Source organism: Aquarana catesbeiana, linkage group LG02 (genome assembly GCF_042186555.1).
Source record: "Aquarana catesbeiana isolate 2022-GZ linkage group LG02, ASM4218655v1, whole genome shotgun sequence".
Lineage (NCBI taxonomy): Eukaryota > Metazoa > Chordata > Amphibia > Anura > Ranidae > Aquarana > Aquarana catesbeiana.
The window spans coordinates 78800962-78824344 of NC_133325.1; the positions used below are offsets into that span (position 1 = coordinate 78800962).

The 23383-nt window shown below is 42.2% G+C and overlaps 1 protein-coding gene across 5 annotated transcripts in view; it reads left to right on the plus strand.

The window, feature by feature from the left end:
* Positions 1 to 23383, plus strand: part of CEP126 (centrosomal protein 126) — a 123145-nt gene that overhangs the window by 91897 nt on the left and 7865 nt on the right. For all 5 annotated transcript variants that reach the window (XM_073613060.1, XM_073613061.1, XM_073613065.1 and 2 more), the window contains 5 exons: positions 6531 to 6668; positions 9963 to 10084; positions 14179 to 14260; positions 18351 to 18560; positions 20378 to 20442. In XM_073613060.1, coding sequence (XP_073469161.1) covers positions 6531 to 6668; positions 9963 to 10084; positions 14179 to 14260; positions 18351 to 18560; positions 20378 to 20442 — 617 coding nt within the window. The remainder of the gene's footprint in view (positions 1 to 6530; positions 6669 to 9962; positions 10085 to 14178; positions 14261 to 18350; positions 18561 to 20377; positions 20443 to 23383) is intronic.

Below are 23383 nucleotides of genomic sequence, written 5' to 3' on the forward strand. Positions count from 1 at the left end.
TTAAGTGGACCTGAAAGGACGCTCCATAGACCCTTTATGGAGCGTCGGATGTCAGCGGTGACATGTCCGCTGACATCCGACCCGCTCCGATCCAAAAAAGTGTGACGGAGGAAAAACCTACTTTTCCATCTGTCATCAGATCGTGTGATGACGGACTCTATGGTCCGTCATCATCCGATCCCCCATAGGGGAGAGCGACGGACCTGTCATCGACGGACCTGTCATCTTCCTGCTGAGCAGGGATCAACGGAGCGATTTCCCGCTGAGCAGAGCGGGCTCCATACACGGACACGTCCGTGTAAAGGAGCCCTAAGATGTTGTTCTGAAAATTCTTTAGATAGGCATCACCTATCCTCATATTGATTAGTGGTTCCAAATTAATGACTACTGCAGTAGGGAATAGACACAAAAAGATACACACAGCATATTTCCAAAATAACTATTCTGTTTTATTTGATGCAATTTGAGGATTTGGATTTTGTGGGAATTTTAGAGACCTGGTTCAACAGCTCTCATTATTGGCTGGCAAACATTCAAGGGTATACCCTATACCGCAAGGATAGAGAGGGTAAAAAAGGGGGAGGGGTATGCATATATATCAAGAATAATGTACAAGTGAATGTGAGAGATGACATCACTGAGGGAGCTAGAGAGGAGGTGGAATCCTTATGGGTGGAGCTCCAAAGGGATGAAGCTAAGGGGAAAATAATAGTGGGAGTATGCTATAGGCCCCCTAACCTGAGGGAGGAAGTGGAGACGGATCTCCTATCACAAATTGGATTAGCAGCAAGGATGGGAAGTGTTATAATGGGGGGAGGGAGGGAACCGCACATTCATTTAAGGCTCGCCAGTTCCTTAATGTCTTGCAGGACAATTTTATGGGTCAGATGGTAGACGTACCAACTAGAAATAAAACATTACTGGATCTACTGATTACCAACAATACAGACCTGATCGCGGATGTGGAAATATGGGGCAATTTAGGTAACAGCGATCACAGGTCAATTAGTTTCAGTATAAATCCCACAAATAGGAAACATAAAGGGAATACAAAGACACTGAATTTCAAAAGAGCCAACTTCCCTAAACTACAAACCTTGCTAAAAGGCATAAATTGGGATAAAATATTAGGAACAAAGAATACGGAGGAGAGATGGGTTTGCTTAGAGAGCATATTAAATAAGGGCATTAGCCAATGTATCCCATTGGGTAATAAATTTAAAAGAGCAAACAAAAATCCTGGATGGCTTAACTCCAATGTAAAAATGCATATAAAAGCAAAGGAGAAGGCCTTCAAAAAATACAAGGTTGAGGGATCATCCTCAGCATTCAGACTTTATAAAGAATGCAACAAGAAATGTAAGGGTTCAATTAGGATGGCTAAGATAGAACATGAAAGACACATAGCGGAGGAGAGCAAAAAAAATCCCAATAATTTCTTTAAGTATGTAAACAGTAAAAAAGGGAGGACAGACCATATTGGCCCCATAAAGAATGAGGAAGGACATCTGGTTACAAAGGATGGGGAGATGGCGAAGGTATTGAATTTACACAACACAGGAAGCACCTCCATGGTTAACAGAGGACAGAATTAAAATTAGACTTGAGAAACTTAACATTAATAAATCACCGGGACCAGATGGCTTGCATCTGAGGGTACTTAGGGAACTCAGTCAAGTGATTGCCAGACCGTTGTTCCTAATTTTTACAGATAGTCTACTGACTGGAATGGTACCAGCTGATTGGAGAAAAGCCAATGTAGCACCAATATTTAAAAAGGGCCCAAAATACATCCCTGGGAATTACAGACCAGTTAGCCTAACATCAATAGTATGTAAACTCTTGGAGGGGATGATAAGGGACTATATACAAGATTTTAGTAATAAGAACGGTATCATTAGCAGTAATCCGCATGGATTCATGAAGAATCGTTCTTGCCAAACCAATCTATTAACCTTCTATGAGGAGGTGAGTTGCCATCTAGATAAAGGAAGGCCCGTAGACGTGGTGTATCTGGATTTTGCAAAAGCGTTTGACACAGTTCCCCATAAACGTTTACTGTACAAAATAAGGTCCGTTGGCATGGACCATAGGGTGAGTACATGGATTGAAAACTGGCTACAAGGGCGAGTTCAGAGGGTGGTGATAAATGGGGAGTACTCAGAATGGTCAGGGGTGGGTAGTGGGGTTCCCCAGGGTTCTGTGCTGGGACCAATCCTATTTAATTTGTTCATAAACGATCTGGAGGATGGGATAAACAGTTCAATCTCTGTATTTGCAGACGATACTAAGCTAAGCAGGGCAATAACTTCTCCGCAGGATGTGGAAACCTTGCAAAAAGACCTGAACAAATTAATGGGGTGGGCGACTACATGGCAAATGAGGTTCAATGTAGAAAAATGTAAAATAATGCATTTGGGTGGCAAAAATATGAATGCAATCTATACACTGGGGGGAGAACCTCTGGGGGAATCTAGGATGGAAAAGGACCTGGGGGTCCTAGTAGATGATAGGCTCAGCAATGGCATGCAATGCCAAGCTGCTGCTAACAAAGCAAACAGAATATTGGCATGCATTAAAAAGGGGATCAACTCCAGAGATAAAACGATAATTCTCCCACTCTACAAGGCTCTGGTCCGGCCGCACCTAGAGTATGCTGTCCAGTTCTGGGCACCAGTCCTCAGGAAGGATGTACTGGAAATGGAGCGAGTACAAAGAAGGGCAATAAAGCTAATAAAGGGTCTGGAGGATCTTAGTTATGAGGAAAGGTTGCGAGCACTGAACTTATTCTCTCTGGAGAAGAGACGCTTGAGAGGGGATATGATTTCAATTTACAAATACTGTACTGGTGACCCCACAATAGGGATAAAACTTTTTCGCAGAAGAGAGTTTAACAAGACTCGTGGCCACTCATTACAATTAGAAGAAAAGAGGTTTAACCTTAAACTACATAGAGGGTTCTTTACTGTAAGAGCGGCAAGGATGTGGAATTCCCTTCCACAGGCGGTGGTCTCAGCGGGGACCATTGATAGCTTCAAGAAACTATTAGATAATCACCTGAATGACCGCAGCATACAGGGATATACAATGTAATACTCACACATAATCACACACATAGGTTGGACTTGATGGACTTGTGTCTTTTTTCAACCTCACCTACTACTATACTATGTAACTGAAGGTTTTTATTCACATGATTATGTAGGTATCACACTTATATTACAATTTTATTTTTCTGGTAACAAGGGGTGTAACATAGGCAGGCTAATTCTAATCAGGACTCTAATGAATGCAAACATGTAATGAAAACATTATTAATGCCGTGTGCACAGTGTGTACACTGTGCACTACATACAAAATAGAATACAATAATATACAGAATTTACAAATTTCCTTTACAATATCCCCTCTTTTGATCAATATTTTGATCACTAACCATACATGCTATCACCTTTAACACGCTTAGGTGGAGGTAGTCCCTGCCAAAGAGGCAAAAACTCAATTGTGGAGAATATAATAGCTGAGGGCAGCTTTTTCATTCCAAAATGACTTTTCATTGTGAAAAACAAATGATTGATAAAAAAAATATTTACAGTGTAATTGGCTGTATACTCCTTTGGCCAGAATGGCCTTCTAACTGAATTGTGGTCATGACCTATCAGCATAGCTAAACACAGACAATTCTACATAGATTGAAAGACGTATAAAAGACAACATGACTTCCACATGGCTGAACTAATTTTTAAATCAAATTAATAAATACAGTGCCTTGAAAAAATATTCATACCCCTTGACATTTTCCACATTTTGTCATGTTACCACCAAAAACGTAAATGCATTTTATTGGGATTTTATGTGATAGACCAACACAAAGTGGCACATAATTGTAAAGTGGAAGGAAAACGATAACTGGTTTTCAAATTTTTTTTACAAATAAACATGTAAAAAGTGTCGGGGGGGGCGTGTCCAAGATGGCGACGTGAGCGGCTGCTTTCTCCACGAGCTCTGCTGGCTTTCTGGAAATTCTCCGTATCCACGCGATATAATCCCCTAATATCTGTCCTGATAACACCTGGATGAGTAGCAGATCTTTGGGCGTGCAGTCCAGTAAGGAAAAGAGGCTTAAATTCCCCCCGATCGCAGAAGATCCACCGCCGTCTCCCTGTGCACGCGTGGAGACATGATCCAAGCGCTGCTCTCATGTGGACTCACAGACAAACCCCATGGAGTCGGCTGACCCTGCGGAGGTGATGGCGGCAATCGCTACTTGCCAATTTACCTGTACCGCCAAGATTGAGGCAGTACAGATGGACGTAGGCCTCATACACCAAGATATGGACAAACTCTGCTCCAGAGTGACGAAGACCGAGCAGCGGATCGGTCAGATGGAGGAAAATGTCCTGGAACAATGGACTGCCCTCCGCACTCTCCAGACTAAAGTGAAGGCCCTCGAGTACAGAGCGGAGCATGCAGAAAACAGGAACAGAAGGAACAACCTTCGCATAATCGGCCTGCCTGAGGGAGCTGAGGGGGGAATCCGACGAGCTTTGTGTAGGGCATGCTGCGCATTCTTCTTCCTGATGCCCGCTTCTCCCCCCCACTACACCATGGAGAAGACCCACCGCGTTCCACCTAAGCCTGTTCCTCCAGAAGCTCCCCCGAGAACCTTCATCCTCCGAATGCTGAACTTTCAGGACCGGACGAAATTCTCCGTGCCTCCAGGCTGCTTGGTGATCTATGCTTCCAAAACAACAAATTGATGATCTTCCCGGACTACTCTGTCGAGACGTAAAAGCTCCGGAAATCGTTTGATTCTGTGAAAGCGGCGATGAGGACCCGCAACATCTGCTACAGTGTGCTCTTCCCGCACGCCTTCAGATCCAGGATGGAGAGGCGACCCGCTTCTTCAACTCACCGAGAGAAGCCTCTACCTGGTTGGATTCTCTACCGCCGGCCTGAGTTTTTTCTCCTTTCCCAACACTACACTTTGAGTTACCCCGGCCCACGGCCTACCTGCCTACTCACCTGCACCTGTTGTGCCCTTGTGGTATGCCTTTCAGCCACCCGCCGGGACCCTCATCCTGAGCAGACTTCTTCCTAGTTCTCCCCCCCTGGTTACCCCTTCTCTTCTGACTGTCCAACTGGGGCACTGGAGAGCCCCTGAGTAACATTAACTGGGACTGTGGAGCAGGTTGTTGGGGAGGGTCTGCACTGTTATACCTAGGCTAAAGCCTGTTCCTGTTTTTCCTCAACACAAGTTTGTGCCCCTGACGTGGTCAGGAGACTCGGCTAGTTTCTCTCCCCATTGTTGTCCAAGGCAACAGAGGACTACCTAGCAGTGCTCACATTTGCTTTGTTGGATTACACTCTTATTGCTGTGGGATGCATAAATGTCTGATTTTCTTTTAGGACTCCGCCACAACCATCAGCCTTCATAATGACTAGTGGAGGTTAACAGAGTGGAGAACTGATGCGCTCGATTGAGCCCCCCCGATAAGATCCGGAGGGTGCAGCTCGCCTCTTGTATGGGTCTCCCCCCTTTGCAGCTAGCATGCTGAGTTGGGATTTGGGGTTCAAGGCCCTTCTCAGTTTTGGGGGAAGGGGCGTGATGGGGGGGAATTGTTGCCCCTTAAGGGCTGGTTTGTTTGTTTTTTATGGGTACACTTTAAGATGTATGATCGCTTGTTTATTAGCTATTGTATTAAATACCTCAGCATTGCATTGGCATTGTGATTGCTCCATCTGGGTCCGACTGCTAAGTCCAGCCCGGTCTCGACCACATAATCCTAACTCTCCTGACTACTCTAGCACTTATGTCCGTCCTTAACATTCTATCTTGGAACACCAGGGGGCTGAATTCCCCAGTAAAATGGTCACTGGTGTTCCAATTTATTAAATCATATAGCCCTCATATCTGCATACTCCAAGAAACCCATCTGGTGGAGAGCAGGACACTTGCCCTCAAAAAAACGTAGATGGGCCACCACTATTATTCCACCCACTCCAATTTCAAACGACCCTATGTGACGCTGATTATCAAAAAGCCAAAATTTAAGGGCGGGCTCCATCTGACTTGCTGCAACTTAATAATGAAGGTGAGGCTAAAGTGCAGCTTTAACTCAAACTGATCTCTTTAATATGTTACAGAATAATTCTAGGAATCGGCATTATACATAGTTACAATGGTCCAGCTAAGAGAGAAAGAGAGTAGCAGCAAATCTGCAAATCTCTATATTTAATACAATAGCAAAAATGAAGAAGATGAAGCATGTAACATGAAAATATTTTTAAAATAACTCTCTAACACTGCAATAATAACTCAAAATGTGATATTACTGAAACATTTTCCATGTGCCTTCAGTTTCATTTTGATACTTGATACTGTTTAAATTGGAAACTGAGATCTGAACAATGATTCAAATGTTCTGGTTTTCAATTTACTTTTTATTTAAAATAAATGAAATATATTTATAATTTATTTTTTACCTCATTTTTACAACAGACCCCTTTTAATGTTTGTTGTGTTCTAGGCGATTTCCATCCCGGTGATCTACCTTCTAATTTACAGACACGACCTAACCTGTCCCATGTTGTCATTGATGGAGGAACACTGCATAACTGGAAAACATTTTCTAGAGCAAATGGCTTCTCCTCTCCTTTTGTTAATGGTACGATTCTCAATATTATAATGCCATGTTTTGACAAGATATTTAAAGATTTGGGATAATAGTATGAACTAGCAATTGGGCTTTAGCACCTAAACATGAAGTATTCCTGATCAGGTATAAATGTATTTATATGAGGATCTATGATTTAATATGTACAATTATGCCATAAGAATACTAAACCTACATATTTCAGCTAGTGACTAACTATGCATGCACCATCTGGCTACTTTAGCAATCATTTATACAAAAAGCTTATATAGGTTTGTTTCTATAGAGTAGGGAGTATACATACAGTTGTGTGGCATTGGGCTATCTTGGTGGCAATCAATAGTGACCATTGAGGTAAAGCTTAACCCCTTGATGGATTCTCACCTTAACTGACTGGAGATGTCTGCTATTATCTGTCACTACTCAGTAAGATCATTGCCCAACCCAGCAGTAAATACCCTTCCAGATCAGTGTAATATTTTCTTGTGTCTGTAAGCACCCAAAGGCTAGCCAAAGATTATGCAATTTTCTTTTCTTGAATCACAGGTTAAAGGAAATTAAATTGCTTGATTCCCCCATCAACGTAGTCAGTTTTGATGAGGGAATCCCTCCCGCGGTGCTATTGTGTTCTGCCGGCGGGGAGTGTAGAGAGCCTTCCCCACCAGCAGAATACAATGTTCACTGCCGGCAGCTATCACATGAAAAAAAAAAACAATCGGCTGGGTGTACTGAAACCATGGATGGATGGATCGACTTCAGTACAACCAGTCTGCCCATAGATTTATCAAAATTTATCCAGTTCCTGCTGAACCGGCTGAATTTCAGTCTGTCTATGGCCGGCTTCACTCTCAAGTCAAAATATACAGTTAGGGCAGTAAGTCTCCATCACTTAGGTTGGACATAGATGATTCGATTTTTTTTTTCCATCAGCCAGAGGGCTGATGGAAAAGAAAAAAATAAACAGATTCCTCCATCCACACAATGAGATGGATGGAGGAATCCTCCCGCTTTGCTATTGTGTTCTGATAGTGGGGAGAATACTCTGCAGCCGCTGATCAAAGGAAAGTTTTCCAACAGTCCCATTAGATCGACTTCTGTTGAGCAGGAATGGCCATAGATGGATCAAATTTGCTCGGTTCCTGCTTAACCGGCCGAATTTTGATCCATCTATGGCCAGGTTTAAGCTTGCCATGAATGGTAAACAATGGCAGTGACACAATCACTGTGAAGACAGACTAGTACAAGACTGCTGTGCCAACTTTACTCACAGCCCCAAATCACCCCCAACTACTTTTTTTTTGCTCTCATCTGAACCCAGCAGCCAGCACCAGTCTAATTCCAACAATCCACTTACAAACTCCCTTTCTCTACTGTTCTCTTGGTTGTCCATCTCACTTCCCCATTTCCCTCTTGCTATTTGATAGCTCATGTCATGCTTTTAAGTGTTCAGTGTGGTTCCTATCTCTTTTTTCCACCACAAATATGGTCCTGCCCATTCCTCTTTCCACTGTCTAAACCTTCCCTTGACTTAACTTCCATCCATATGCTTAACCCCTCCACAGTCCCCACCCTCCTGCTCACAATCATTTAATTTCCCCCCATCGCCACCACCATCATTAGCTGCTGATCCCACTGCCATAAGCATCCTTTCTTGGGAGCCTTTGAGGAGTTAAAGAGACAAAAAAGGGGGAGGGGGAGAGAAGCGCAATGTGTGTAGCATGTAAAGTGTAATTTTAATCAAAAATGTAAAAAGCACTTACAAAGTTAAAATGGAGCTCAGCATGACAGTCACGTAGCCTCTGAGACAGAGATCAGACGGGCAACTGGGATGCCTTGACTTGGCCACCGGCAAGGGAGCGGAGATGGAATGGAAGCAGGGAACCGCTGTCACTGAAGAGCCAACAGCTCCAGCATTCTCCCACAACAAAGGTGGCTTCAAATCCTGGGCCCTGTATTCCATCCATGGCGTTAGCTCTCCAGTGATCTTCAAAGTCACTTAAATCCCCTTATTTCCCCATTCTGATGCTCGGTTTGAACTTCAGCAAGTCCCCTTCACCACATCTAGATGCATTGAGTTACTGTCATGTGATTGGCTTATTACAAATTTGTGTTACCAAGCAATTGGACAGGTGTACTTATTAAAGTGGCCGGTGAGTGCCACATCAGTCCCTACCCTCAAGGAGCTTACAATATAAGGTCCCTAACTCACATACATACACATATTAGGGCCATTTTTGACCGGATCCAATTAACCTATCAACATGCTTTGGAGTGTGGGTGAAAACCCACGCAGGCACAGAGAGGACATGCAAACTCCAGGCAGGTAGTGCCATGGTTGGGATTTAAACCCACGGAAGGTGGAAGTGCTAACCACTTAGCCACTGTGCTGAACACTGTTGATAAAAAAGGTCTACTATCATAGACCTGAAGTGCTACACATATCTTACTAGTCATCCAGACTGGCCTGGGAGCCCCTCAGCCCAGGCTCCCCGTGTGCATATACTTAGTATGGTGGTTTGCAGAACAAAGAACCAAACTCCATATAGTTTTTGGCACAGATGCTGTAGCACTGAAATGTTAAAAAAAATATCCCCCTACACTTTCTGAACCCTTACCTAATCATGAACCTTAGGTTATGCCTCCCACTTTACCTTCAACCAAATCTTAAAATGTACCGTAGCCCTAAATTAAAGGTTAGGGGCCAATTTGTAAAGCAACGACATGGCTTTGTCGTGACCACAACACTCCTTTTTAATGACATCTCTGTCCTAGAGGCTACCTGACTGTCATGCTGAGCTCCATTTTAACTTTGTGAGTGCTTTTTTATATTTTCTATTACAATTATACTTAACATGCTACACTGTGGTTGTTGTGCTTCTCTCTCCCTCCTCTCTTTTTGTCTCCTACAGCCACACAGCACACCGATGCTGGAATGAAGCAGCATTTCCAGGGTTAAATTAGTAGTGTGTTGTATAGCACTCTGGGCTACCTGCATGATCTAGCTTAGATAAGCTTAGATAAGCTTGGTATCATACGGTTTTATGTTGTTTCACATTGTAAACTTACATCTGGCTCATCAGGGCACTGATTTCTAACCAGCACATATACAGGGTATATATACATATATATTCTGGTCATTCTTTGCATTAGACCACTAGGGACCACTAGGGTTTCATTCCAAGAGGTTGGGGAGCTGTGATTATTCTAGGTGTTTACGTCTTTGACCTTTTTTTCATTTGAGGAGTTAAAGCTGAACGCTAGAGAGATGAAGCTTTATTTGTTGCTGTTTTGTTTTTTTTATATTAGGTTATGTAACCCTTCCAAGAAGAAGGCAGATTGTAGATAACAATGAGAACAAACGCAAAGCTTTGCTGGAGCAACGAAAAGGAAGACCTTGTTCATCAGGTTGGAGGCCCCCACTCTCACAGGTAGGCTATGGCCATCTAAATTGGATAATCCTCTAAACAAATAATATGTGCAAAACACTATACTTCGCAGGTCAGAACCATGCAGAACAAAAAAGTTTAACTCATTAGAGAGTTATGATAGAGTAGCACTCTCGCCTAGCAGTAAAAAGGGTCGCTGGTTCGAATCCCAACCACGACACTACCTGCCTGGAGTTTGCTATGTTCTCCCTGTGCCTGTGTGGGTTTCCTCCGGGTACTCCGGTTTCCTCCCACACTCCAAAGACATGCTGATAGGTTAATTGGCTTCTGTCCAAAATTGGCCCTAATATATGAATATGAGTTGGGGACCTTGGATTGTGGGTTCCTTGAGGGTAGGGACCGATGTGAGTGTGCAATGTATGTGTGGAGCGTTGCATAAATTGACAGCACTATATGGGTACCTTAAATAAATACTAATATAATAGATGAGCATCTTAATGAGACACAATGTACAGGGATAGGGACAATTGTAGACACACACCCCACTGGTGTCCTTATTCAACCTTACTGACTATGTAACTATGTATATAAACTTAAAGGAGAATTAATTCATTTGGTGGGGCTTCTCCTATGGGTCACAGGAGTGCAATTCGTTTTGCACTCCTGTGACCCGGCACACTCCTGTGAAGTCCGCTCTCTGTTGACGTCACAGGAATCGGTCCCGAGAATGCGTCATCCCGACAATAAAGTCTGGATCCGCCAGGTGCCTGGACTGACACACTCTCAGCAAGCCGTTGAGAGGCTGAGATGGCCGCTCCCCGCCCCTCCACAGCTCAGCATTCCAAAAAGCATGGAGGAGCAGAAAGGAGAGCTGCTGATTGACAGGCGGCAGCTCTCTGCTCGGGGAGCTGTGAGAACCAAGCCATCAGCAGTGTTCGATCGCTTGGTTCTCAGTGCAGAGGTGGGGGTGGGGGTTCCAGATGCAGCATCGGACCGATGCTGCATCCACTTAGGTAAGTATGAATCTAGAAAAAACAAAAAACAAAACCATACTTCTCTTTTAAAAAGTAAAATCTAATATATTGCAGTTTAGTAGTCCTTGGAGATTTGGTGTCTGCATTAATTTTTGTACAGACATTTTTCCTCCCATTATTTTCACCTGGTAATCCGGCCAGTAAACACACTACCTGTCCTAGTGTGGCAACGTTCACTTACTGTACTGAATCTATGGAGGAGCAGCATTGCCACCCTAGGCTGCTTTCCTGAATTAGACACCAGAACACCTCCCCTTCTCCTCATCTGTATAACATGAGGGGGGGCATGTTCTGCAGTCCTTAGAAGATTGCGGGGCAGGACTGGTAAAACTGCTTGGATTATCAGTGCACCAGAGGCACAGAAAGTTATGAGCTCACGGTGGTTCTGGCAGGATCAATATCATCGGGATATAACACAATTCTTTCAATGGCATACTTAACAGACCAAAAGAGAGCACATAGAGTTCATTGCTAGGGTTTATATAAGCTTTATAATAATTCATGTTCCTTTCATATATTTACATGCTTGCTGTGTCATAATTGTGTTTGTCAATGGAACATTTTGTAGAAGAAAATTATTATGAGATAAAATACCGAAGGGAGTTGAAATAACTCATCCATCTTAGTGAATGAAGTGTAATGTGTCTGGAGGAAAGTGCGTCTGGTAATGACTGGTGTTTGTTCCGAACATATCACCAGTGTAAACATCATCATTGTGTAAACATGGCAGCTAATGAACACAGAGCAGATTACAGGCGACATGACTTCATACGCATGCAGATCAGATGTCTAAATGAAAGTGGTTACACAATGTCTGACTATTTCATCCCCCCCCTCCCAATACTTCAGATGTCATAACATTTTATAAATGCATTGCTGCCTCGGGTAGATTGCTGTAATATGCTAACATTGTTGGGCTGAGTTGATTTTTAAAATCTAAAATACTTACATTAGAATTCATACCATTTATTATTATTATCAGTGTGTGTAGCGAATGCACCATAACAACTTACAGATACATCTTTATTATCCGCATGGAACACACAAACTCATTGAGTTATTAATTGTTACAGGTACTTATATAGTGCCGTCAATTTATGCAGCACTTCACATATACACTCACCGGCCACTTTATTAGGTACACCTGGCTAGTACCGGATTGGACCCCCTTTTGCCTTCAGGACTGCCCTAATTCTTCATGGCATAGATTCAACAAGGTGTTGGAAACATTCCTTTAGAGATTTTGGTCCATGTTGGATTGAGATCTGGTGACTGTGGAGGCCATTGGAGTACAGTGACCTCATTGTTATGTTCAAGAAACCAGTGGTGAGATGATTGGAGCTTTGTGACATGGTGTATTATCCTGCTGGAAGGAGCCATCAGAAGATGGGTACACTGTAGTCATAAAGGGATGGACATGGTCAACAACAATACTCGGGTAGGCCGAGTATCACTGCTGTCATTGGGAGGAATTGTGCCCCATCACTGCTGTCATTGGGAGGAATTGTGCCCCATCACTGCTGACATTGGGAGGCACTGTGTCCTTTGTTGGTGGTGTCAATTAATAAAATAGTGCCCCAAGGGCCAGATAAAAGCAAGCAAGGGCCGCATCTGGCCCTCGGGCCGCAGTTTGGAGACCACTGGTTTAGAGCATAATCCTTCAGAAAACAATCTGTGATAGGATGGTCACATGACCTGTCAAAGTCACGTTACCTATTACCTCCTCTTCCCAGGACTTTAAAATGAATGAGGCTTTATTTTTTTCAAAGTCCTGAAGGGAAAAATCACATTGCAAATTACACTCTACATCCTACTGTAGTTAATGGCAGCATAAACCAGAGGGGTTACATGTATATTTTCTGCATATTGCAGCTGAATAGCGGTGGGAGGGGCGGGGAGGAGAGCCGCTCTCATGCTGACAGGCAGGAAGGGAGGGGGGAGAGACTTGCAGCAAAGGAGCGGGCTGACGGAGGCATGTAACCTGACCACGGTAATCATAGATCAGCAGCCATGATTTCCATGGTCAGCATAGACAGGGGGACACAGGAACAGCCAGGTATATTACAAGATAGGAAGGGACAAATTACACAGCACAAACACTGTGCTATAGATCATGCCTTAAAGGAACAGGATTTTCATTTTTAGGGTTACAACAACTTCAACTCTCAGGAACCTCACCATAACCATATACTTTAAACATCCTTAACCTAACCCCAACCCATAACACTGTTATTGCTTTCAAATCCCTACTTTGTCATAACTGAGTGTTAGACCATCCTGTACTGGGTTTGTTGCCAAAGCCGTCTGGCAGCTGTGCCCCAAAGCAAGCAACACCAGGTTCTCAGAACAAAAAGTAATATATTTAGCATATGATGGATTCCACCTTTTCTTTCCCCCCAGCATCCCTCAGTACAAGCCATGCCCCTCTGCTCTGCAGAGAATTGCACACTGGGGCGGGGGTCCTGCCAAAACTCTAAAATGGAGATTGAAGTCAATATTTGCACACTGGTCAAATTTGTGGGTCCCGGTGCAAGAATTATAGTATATGCTCACTCTTAAGTTCTCATTTGAGCTTCGTTTACTTTAATGTAAAGAGTACGGGTGGTTCCTAGTTCCTAGGACTGGTTATTCTAGGAGCAATGACGATTGAGCTAGTCACAGTTCTTTTTAAATTCTGTTATTTGTTCATAACGCATTCCACAGTATATACACTATGTGGTCAATAGTATGTGTGCACCTCTCCAAAATGTTGAGTATAGGTGCACAAAGCCAGCTTCATAAAGACATGATTTGACAATTTTGATGTGGAGAAACTCAGTTATCCTGCACAGAGTCCTGACCCCAACCTTACTAAAACACTTTTGGGATTAATTGGAATGCTAATTGTGAGCCAGGTCTTCTCATTTAACATCAATACCTGACCTCACCAATGCTTGGTGGGGGTCAACTCCATTTTAATAACCATGACTTTGGAATGGGGTGTCCAACACGCTTTGTATAGGTTTGATGGTCAGGTGTCGACAAACTCTTGGCCATATAATGTATGATTTTTTCCACCTTCCTTTCCTTTTCTTAATTTACATTTCCTTTTCCTGTTCACAGAACTTGCATTCAGTGAAGATAAGCCCAATTCCCAGTACACAAGAGCCTGCACAAGTACACCCTTCATCAGCTTCGGTTGAAGGTATGTAATATGCCATTGTGATTTTTTTTTTTACAGCATTTTGTTTATGACTTAAAAAGGGGTACCATGCTTTTTGGTGCATTTACCGCACTGAAAAACGCATATCTTCTAACCACTATTCAGGTGCCATTAACAAATAACCAATTAAAGCCGAGTTCCGCCGAAAAAAAAAAAAATATTTAAGTCAGCAGCTACAAATACTGCAGCTGCTGATTTTTAATATTAGGACACTTAACTGTCCAGGGCACCCACAATGTCCTCACCTGAAGCCGATCTGTCCCTCGGCTCCCTGGTGGAGGCGCCGGCATCTTCAGTAAGAAAATCAGGAAGTGAAGCCTTTTGGACAAAAAAAAATGCACTGATCACTGTATAAATGACACCGGCAGAGAAGGGGGTTAACACCAGGGGCAATCAAAGGGTTAAGTGTGTGCCTGGGAGGTGCTTTCTAACTGTGTGGGGGACTGTCACACTGGAGGAAAAGAGAGATCGTGTTTCAGAGATCTCTCCTTTGCTCCCTGACAGATCAGTGGTTTGCCTTGTTTACATAGACACACTGCTGATCCATCTCTCCACAGAACGATCGGCGGGTCGCGGCAGCCACCGCGGCCGCCGGACCCCCTAATGGCCCGGAAGAGGTTAATGGCACCACAAACCTGATACACGTTTGCACCGCGTTTCCAAAAAGCGTGGCAAAATGCAAGTTTTCTGTGCGCTTTGTCACACCTTCTGAAAACGCCAAGTGTGAGTGGAGCCTAAAAGGGATTCATGCTAATATGTTGCTTTTATCTGTTCTACAGTACAGTATGCATCTTCATTACTACGCTGTGGCATAGGGGGCAAGTTGCCCAAGAGTATCTTCATTCTTTTCTCTGCTCTCGGAAAGTCCACTGAATGTACAGCATAAAGTTGTCCCGATCACGTGACAGCCACATCCTTTACTGTTCTATTGTCCAATGAGAGTCCATCAACCACCATGATTTCAGTTTTGTTGAATAGTGCCACTGAGGGCCAAGGCTGAGGTCCAAGGCAGTGAAGTTGAGGCTGCAGGTATGCCATATTCCTGGAATCGGGAACTCCCTGTGTACATTGCAAAGAGCATTTTGTTAATGATGAAGGTACTTTTCAACAACCTTGCTTAATAGTCCCCAACATCTCAAAATATGAGCACAGGAACACAGACAGTTCCTTTCTATTTGGGCACTGCCATCTCTCATTTTCCGAGAATGCACCACTTTTGTAGTGAGACGGGCCTGTGTGGGCCTGGGCTTCCTGAGGGCAGGAGGGCATGTGCAATCAATGGGCAGCTTAGGACTATACATACTGTAGGACTGTTACAGAGAGAAACAGATCTGTGACATCTGCTCCACTGTTGTAAGTGATAGCAAATAAATGGCAAAAGTACAACCCTTCTGCCCTCTGCAGAGGAAGCATCCGTGGCATCTGACTTCTTTTTTTTTTGCCTTCCTCTGGATCAACTCTGGGTTTATGGAGCGTTTCGATTTGTGTGTGTGTTTTTTTTTTTTCTCTCTATTGGTTGAACAGAATGAACTTATGTCTTTTTTCAACCAGATTACCTACAGTATGTAACTTGAGATATCATTGGAGGGTGAGAAAGTTCAGTCGAGCAGGAGATCCAAACCTTTTTCAATTCCAGACCCTTGTAAATTGTCCAATATATTCCCATATCCTCTTCACCAGACTGTCAAAAATCATCATCATCCCCAGTCCAATATGATGTCAATAGTTTGGTTTTACTTAACATATGGATAGCTAAAAAAAGAAAGTTATAAGGATTTTATCACATTTACAAATACACAAGTTAATTACAACTAGTGAGATTTTTGCTGCGTTTTGCGCAAATAAAACATGCAAGATCTAGTTACTCAAATTTCTTTTGACACATTAACAACTTGCAGTAAGTCCCTAGGCTTTTTCATTCCTAAATCCCCTTGCTCCCAGATATTTTTTTTTGGAAATGTCTATATTGCAAAAAAAGAAGCCTAGAAGCTTATCATTTCAGTTCCTGGGCTTAGTGCTTGATGCCGAAATTTATTGATAGCAGCCGTTCTACCATGAACCCCAGCCAGGACCCTCCACAGCTCCTACTTGCCAGGGCTGTTTTAAACCGGTACTTGGACAAATAGCTGCCATTCCAGTGCTGTTTTTAAAAACTACATGGAACCCAAGTGGATAAACTGATTTCTCAACTTTGATTTTAGGTTCAATAATGCATAGATTTGATTATAACCTAGATTCCAATCCAACAACATTTTTTTAACTTATTCAGAGATCCTATTTCAAACACCCAAGGTGGTTGTATTATACCTGTATGCCACCAGGGAGATTTCCCTTTATATCCTGCTTCAGCCCCCCTGAGTCAATACTTTGTAGAACCACCTTTCAATGCAATTACAGCTGCAAGTCTTTTTTGGGGTCGTCTCTACCAGCTTTGCACATCTAGAGAGTGACATTCTTGCCCATTCTTCTTTGGAAATTAGTTCAAGCTCTGTCAGATTGGATGGAGAGCGTCTGTGAACGGCAATTTTCAAGCCTTGCCACAGATTCTCAATTGGATTTAGGTCTTGACTTTGACTGGGCCATTATAACTCATGAATATGCTTTGATCTAAACCATTCCATTGTAGCTGTGGCTGTATATTTAGGGTCGTTGTCCTGCTGGAAGGTGAACCTCCGCCCCAGTCTCAAGTCTTTTGCAGACTCTAACAGGTTTTCTTCTAAGATTGCCCTGTATTTGGCTCCATCCATCTTCCCATCAACTCCGACCAGCTTCTCTGTCCCTGCTGAAGAAAAGCATCCCCACAACATAATGCTGCCACCACCATGTTGCACGGTGCAGATGGTGTGTTTAGGGTGATGTGTAGTTTGTTTGTTTTTTCCGCTACACATAGCGTTTTGCTTTTAGGCCAAAAAGTTCAATTTTTGTCTCATCTGACCAGAGCACCTTCTTCCACATGTTTGCTGTGTCCCCCTAATGGCTTCTCTCAAACTGCAAACGGGACTTTTTATGGCTTTCTTCTTGCCACTCTTCCATAAAAGCCAGATTTGTGGAGTGCACAACTAATAGTTGTCCTGTGGCCAGATTCTCCCACCTAAGCTGTGGATCTCTGCAGCTCCTCCAGAGTTACCATGGGCTTCTTGGCTGCTTCTCTGATGAATGCTCTCCTTGCCCGGCCTGTCAGTTTAGGTGGACGGCCATGTCTTGGTAGGTTTGCAGTTGTGCCATACTTTCCATTTTCGGATGATGGATTGAACAGTGCTCCGTGAGATATTCAAAGCTTGGGATATTTTTTTATAACCTAACCCTGCTTTAAACTTCTCCACAACTTTATCCCTGACCTGTCTGGTGTGTTCCTTGGCCTTCATGATGCTGTTTGTTCACTAAGGCCTTCACAGAACAGCTGTATTTATACTGAGATTAAATTACACACATGTGGACTCTATATACTAATTAGGTGATTTCTGAAGGCAATTGGTTCCACTAGATTTTAGTTAGGGGTATCAGAGTAAAGGGGCTGAATGCACGTCCCACTTTTCAGATATTTATTTGTAAAAAAAATGTTGAAAACCATTTATCATTTTCCTCCCACCTCACAATTATGTGCCACTTTGAGTTGGTCTATCACATAAAATCCCAATTAAATACATTTACGTTTTTGGTTGTAACATGAAAAAAAATGTGGAGAATTTCAAGGGGTGTGAATACTTTTTCAAGGCACTGTACCTTCTCAATGTATTCTGGTGACCATTATCAACAGGACCAATAGCGAGGGAAGAACCAGAATTTAAATTCTTACCAAAGCAAAAATAGAGGGGATTTTCCAATGGGGAACCTTCTTTTATGGGTCTTTTCTTTTGTTATTGATTTCCTCTTCCTGTTATGTCACAAGGACAATTGAAGGTAATTCGCCCCAACAGCAAACAGATGGCAAATTAAACCTGACAGGCATTGTAAAAATTCTAAAAAAAGAGCTGCAGCAAAGCTCACTTATGGATGAGTACTGAGATGTAAGAACGTTAGTCATCCCCAATTTTGAAGCTCTTGTTTATATTTGGTTCTTGTCTTTATGTAGTTTCAGAAAGCACGGCTCAGTTTATGCTGGCAGAGAATCTGGTGGAAACATCTGCGACAGATGGAGAAATCTTAGCTGCCATGCAAACATTGCAGGCAAACAAGCAAAATTTCAGGAGCCACAAATCCCCGAACACGGGACACACTGCTCTGTCTATAGAAGAACAGAGGCTCCTCCAGTCTCTTGATCGCCTTAACCAGAGGCTGCAGAGTAAGTACGGAACTTGCAAGCATGGGCTGCCATAATTATTCATTTCCAAAGTATAACTGCATAAAATACAAGTATAATTAAATAAGAATATATGCCATACCAAAAAAAAAAAAAAGATTGCCTAGATGTGTAGACAAGTCGGTACAACACAGAGCACTGCGTTACTAGTATCTCCCAGCCTAATGCCGCGTACACATGGCCGGACTTCCCCACAGAAAAAGTGCGATGGGAGCTTTTGATCGGACATTCCGACCGTGTGTATGCCCCATAGGACTTTTTCTATCGGCATTTCCGATGGACTCAGATATAGAACATATTCTAAATCTTTACGTCGGAAATGTCGACGGAGTTTAGCCCGTTGGCAAGTCCGCTCGTGTGTACGCGGCATAGGGAGTTATTTCTGTGGTTGCAAAATGTGCATAAAATGTTTAAAGATCTTTTGTCACTTCTCAAAAATTTTTGTAACCTTAATATTGGCTTGTAAATGCTCATCTGAAGAGCATTTATTTTCTTATTATTTATTACAGGTACATATATAGCGCCATCAATTTACGTAGCGCTTTACACATATATTGTACATTCATATCAGTCCCTGCTCTCAAGGAGTTTACAATCTAAGGTCCCTAATCCACATTCATACATACACATACTAGGGCCAATTTAGACAGGAGACAATCATCCTAACAGCATGTCTTTGGAGGGTGGGAGGAAACTGGTGTACCTGGAGGAAACCCACACAGGGAGAACATGCAAACTCCATGCAGGTCGTGTCGTGGTTGGAATTTAGCAAGTATTTACAAACAGCTTTCTTGTAGCACTTGTGCTCTATGCACACTGGAGCTCATAAACGTCTGTTTTAGGGAGTTTGTGCGGTTTTTTTTTAACAGCCCAAAAACTCCTCTCTATGTTATCCTATCATGCACACATGGACGTTTTTGGATGCTTATCAGCAGTGGAGTTTATGGGCTGTTTTCTGAATGCCATAAAATCCCGTTCAGGAGTTGTTTTTCTGACCCCAAAAACGCTAAACGCTGATAAACATCAATAAACGCTCAAAAATGTGGTTCACCAGCGTTTTTAACATTTTTGATCCTTTGAAAAAAAATTAAAAACGCTATTGCATGCTACCATCACTCGGTGCCCTTGCGTGCACTTTTCCAAAATGACAATGATCCAAAACACACATCTAAGGCCACTGTTGCATTTCCGAAGAACAGGGTGAAAGTGATTCAGTGGCCAAGTATGTCTCCTGATCTGAACCCGATCAAACACCTATGGGGAATTCTGAAGAGACAAATTGAGCATCACTTTCCATCCAGCATCTAGGCTCTAAAAAAGGTTGTTCTTGAAGAAAGGAAAAGGATAGATGTTGCAATATGTCACCAACTTGTTTGTTCCGTACCTAGAAGACCTGGTGCTGTCCTACAAATCATGGAGGTTATACAAAATACTAGATGTAGTAGTTTTTGTTGTGGGGTGTATTCATTTTTGCATCAACTAATTTGAGTAAAACTGAAGAATTTTATAATTTAAGTTATATCGTTAACCTGACTTTCATGTAATGAGCTAAACAAATGTTCTGTAAGACTCAGTTTTGTCAAAATGTTGGAAATTGTTCTTGTGTTCATTAAGATATTGATTAAAATCATACTTTTCAAAAGGGGGTGTACTCATTTATGCTGAGCACTATATATACATAACTACTTTAGCCTTTCATTTCTATTTTGTACTGAATTGATTGTTTTACAAGGTGAGGGTTTACATATACTTTACCTTTTAAAGAAACAAAATCTAATTGGCATATATGCATTTTTCAGCTGTGCAGGACACAATGACCAAACCTCCAGGGGCTGCAAATGGTTTTCCAATCAAATCAACATTGGTGAGTTTCGGTTTAAGAATAACTATCAAGTGTTGTAAAAATTCTTTCTTCTCCACTCTAATGTCTTTGCCTGCAAAAGTGCAGTTGCTGTTAAACCACAACAGTCATTACCAATATCGCATGCCTTAAGCTACAGTATATTTAAGCACAAGAACAAAAATGTAATAACATGTTGGTTACCAGTCCTTAGACATGGTGGTTGCATCAGATTTCTTTTTTTCTTTCTTGCTCATTGGGATACATAGGAATTCTTTAGAATACATAGACTGTTGGGTTAAACTGCTGCCTACAGAAGAAATAGACACAACAACAAAAAAAGCCACTGACCAGCACAGAATTACCCTACCAATAACCGTCATACCTCAGTTTTTTACTAATTTCTTCGACTTTGCTTTTCTCTGTTTGTTTGGAAGACTTTTCTGTAATGGACTTCAAGAAAAGAAATCTACACTGCTGGTAAATTCATTCCAGATAGTTTCTCCAGCTAGCTAAGAAGAGCAGGTTTTCCCAGTTTTATACTGTGTTCTCTGTCTGACCTGCTCTCAGACCTGCAGTCGACAGCGACATCCCATCTGTGTTAGTTACCACAAGACTCTGCTATTCAGTTCAAGTCAGTATATTGGGGATTCCTTGCTGAGTAATCGGGACCAGAGCTGCGACAGTTCATCTGACCTTATCCATGAAGATGTTATGTGTTATATTAGAAGTATCTGAGTCTAGACCTGGACACAGCTCGGGCCAGGATGTTTCTTCCACTGGGGAAACTTTAGACTTTCTTATCTCAGATTTAAGCTTGTAAGTCTAAAAGTCTCCTAACTCTCCACTTTTGCATTAGAGTCCTGAGCCTGATGGTAGCCTCAATTGAGACAGTTTAATTTGCCCAGTTTCACTTGAGACCTCTCCTTCACTATGATCTGTTATGGCTTAAGAAGCCAGGTCCCAAATCCTTCATTCATCAGCATGTCTGGTTGGGTGGACTCCGGGGCAGCCTGTTTGCTGCAAAGGAACTTAAACATCATCAGAGTCCAACTTTCCATTCACAGTCCTAGAACTTTTGGTGATTTGGCTGTTTCTGCATTATTAAACTGTTGGATGGTCATCCAATCTGGATTTAGCCAGACAGTGTCTTGACAGTGACATACTGTACATTAACAATCATGGAGGAATCTGATGTCTCGCTGAGGTAAGACAGGTAGTTATTTTTGTGCCTACCACCTTATCTCTTGTTTTCATTTGCTAATCTCTACCAGGTGGATCTTCAGACCTCATCTGATTTCATCTTGGGTTGGTGTTGGGTCCTTCAATCAGCTCTTTGAGCTGCAGGCCTTCCCCAGTCTCTGTTTTTTCTTAGGCCTGTTAGCCTTTGTTTCTATGATACCTGCCATGTGTTGGACTACTTTTGGGTATCCAGACAGTTTAAGAATAATAGAGAATTCATGAATCCTTTGTGAACTTCAAGAAAATAGGATTTTTGTACTTACTTTAAAATCCTTTTCTTGTAGTCATTTGGTGACACGGTCCCTCCTTTTATAGGTTTATGTCTTTGCTTTTAGTACTGACTGAAGCATAATGGTTGTGGATGGGGTTATCCTGCGCTGGCTTCTTTTGTTGCCAATGTCCATTACTGTAAGTGGCAGTTTAAAAATTCTAAACAATTCCTGTCTCCTATTTTACAGGCCTTTTTTTCCTTTATTTTCATCTGATGATCCTACCACTAACACACCTCTTGTCTTGGAGTGACAGCATCCACTCTACTGTATCTATGTAGGAGCAGCGTTGTCACCCTAAGGCAGGAAGTGTTTAGGACTACAGGGCACCTCCCCCTCCTCATCTCTATAAAATAAAAGGAGGTGTTCCGTAGGCCACAGAGGTGAACTGGGCAGGGCTAATAACAGTATATTTAGCAGACCAAAAGGGAGCAAATAAGAGAAGATCATTTTTAGGATTTACATACACTTTTAATGCTAAGCCATATTATACATTGTTTTGGGGTAAACAAAAATTATAGACAACAATTTTTTTTTTAAATACTTAAGGTTTCTTTCGTGAATATTATTTAAATAAAGTAAGTCTCAATAAACAAATTGAAAGCCAATTTTAAAAGTTACAAACAAAATATAGGTGTCTTGCGAGCCACAGATGGACTAATGCCTCTAAGGAGTAAACTATTTAAGCTGCAAGCACTGAACCACGTTTCTCTGCGTGTAAATAGATATAAAATAGTAAATGTGCCCGCGCTAGTATAGTGTCACATATAAAATATATAATATATAAAAAAAAAAAAATACTTTCACATATAAAACACATATAATGTGATAAATAAAACCATACAGGTAAAATATAATGCAAATAACTATAAATGATAAACCACCAAGTGCATATAAAGGTGCAATCGTGGTAATAACTAATAAAAGTGCAACGTGCTGAAATATAAATATCAAAACACTTTCCAGTGACAAATGAGTGTATATCCCAATTATTAAATACAAATCACAAAAAACGTGAATAAATAGTGTCCATAAAATGAGTATACAACATGCTTCTTCTGATGGGTGTATAAATCACAACACGTGAAAACTGTGCTCTCCCGTGACACCCCACATGTGCTTGCGCTCACCTTCAGTCGTGTGACACAGTAATTAAACGGTGTCAAAATAAGCATTGGGGCCACTGCTAGGCTCACTCAGGTTACAATGATGCAAAAACACTCCTCTCAGGTAAAACCAAGATCCAAAATCATAGAAGAAACAAACAGAGGGACTCCATAGTGCAATATAGCCAGGACATTTATTAAAAGAATAAAGCCCTCCAAGAGGGTACTCACATTAGATGGGTGCTAGAGTGCACCAGACTGTACAGGTAAAATAATATGCAGCTGATCGTATGGCGTGCGGTATGGCATGTGCAATCCTCCTCCTCTGCTGACAGCTCCGTCCTACCC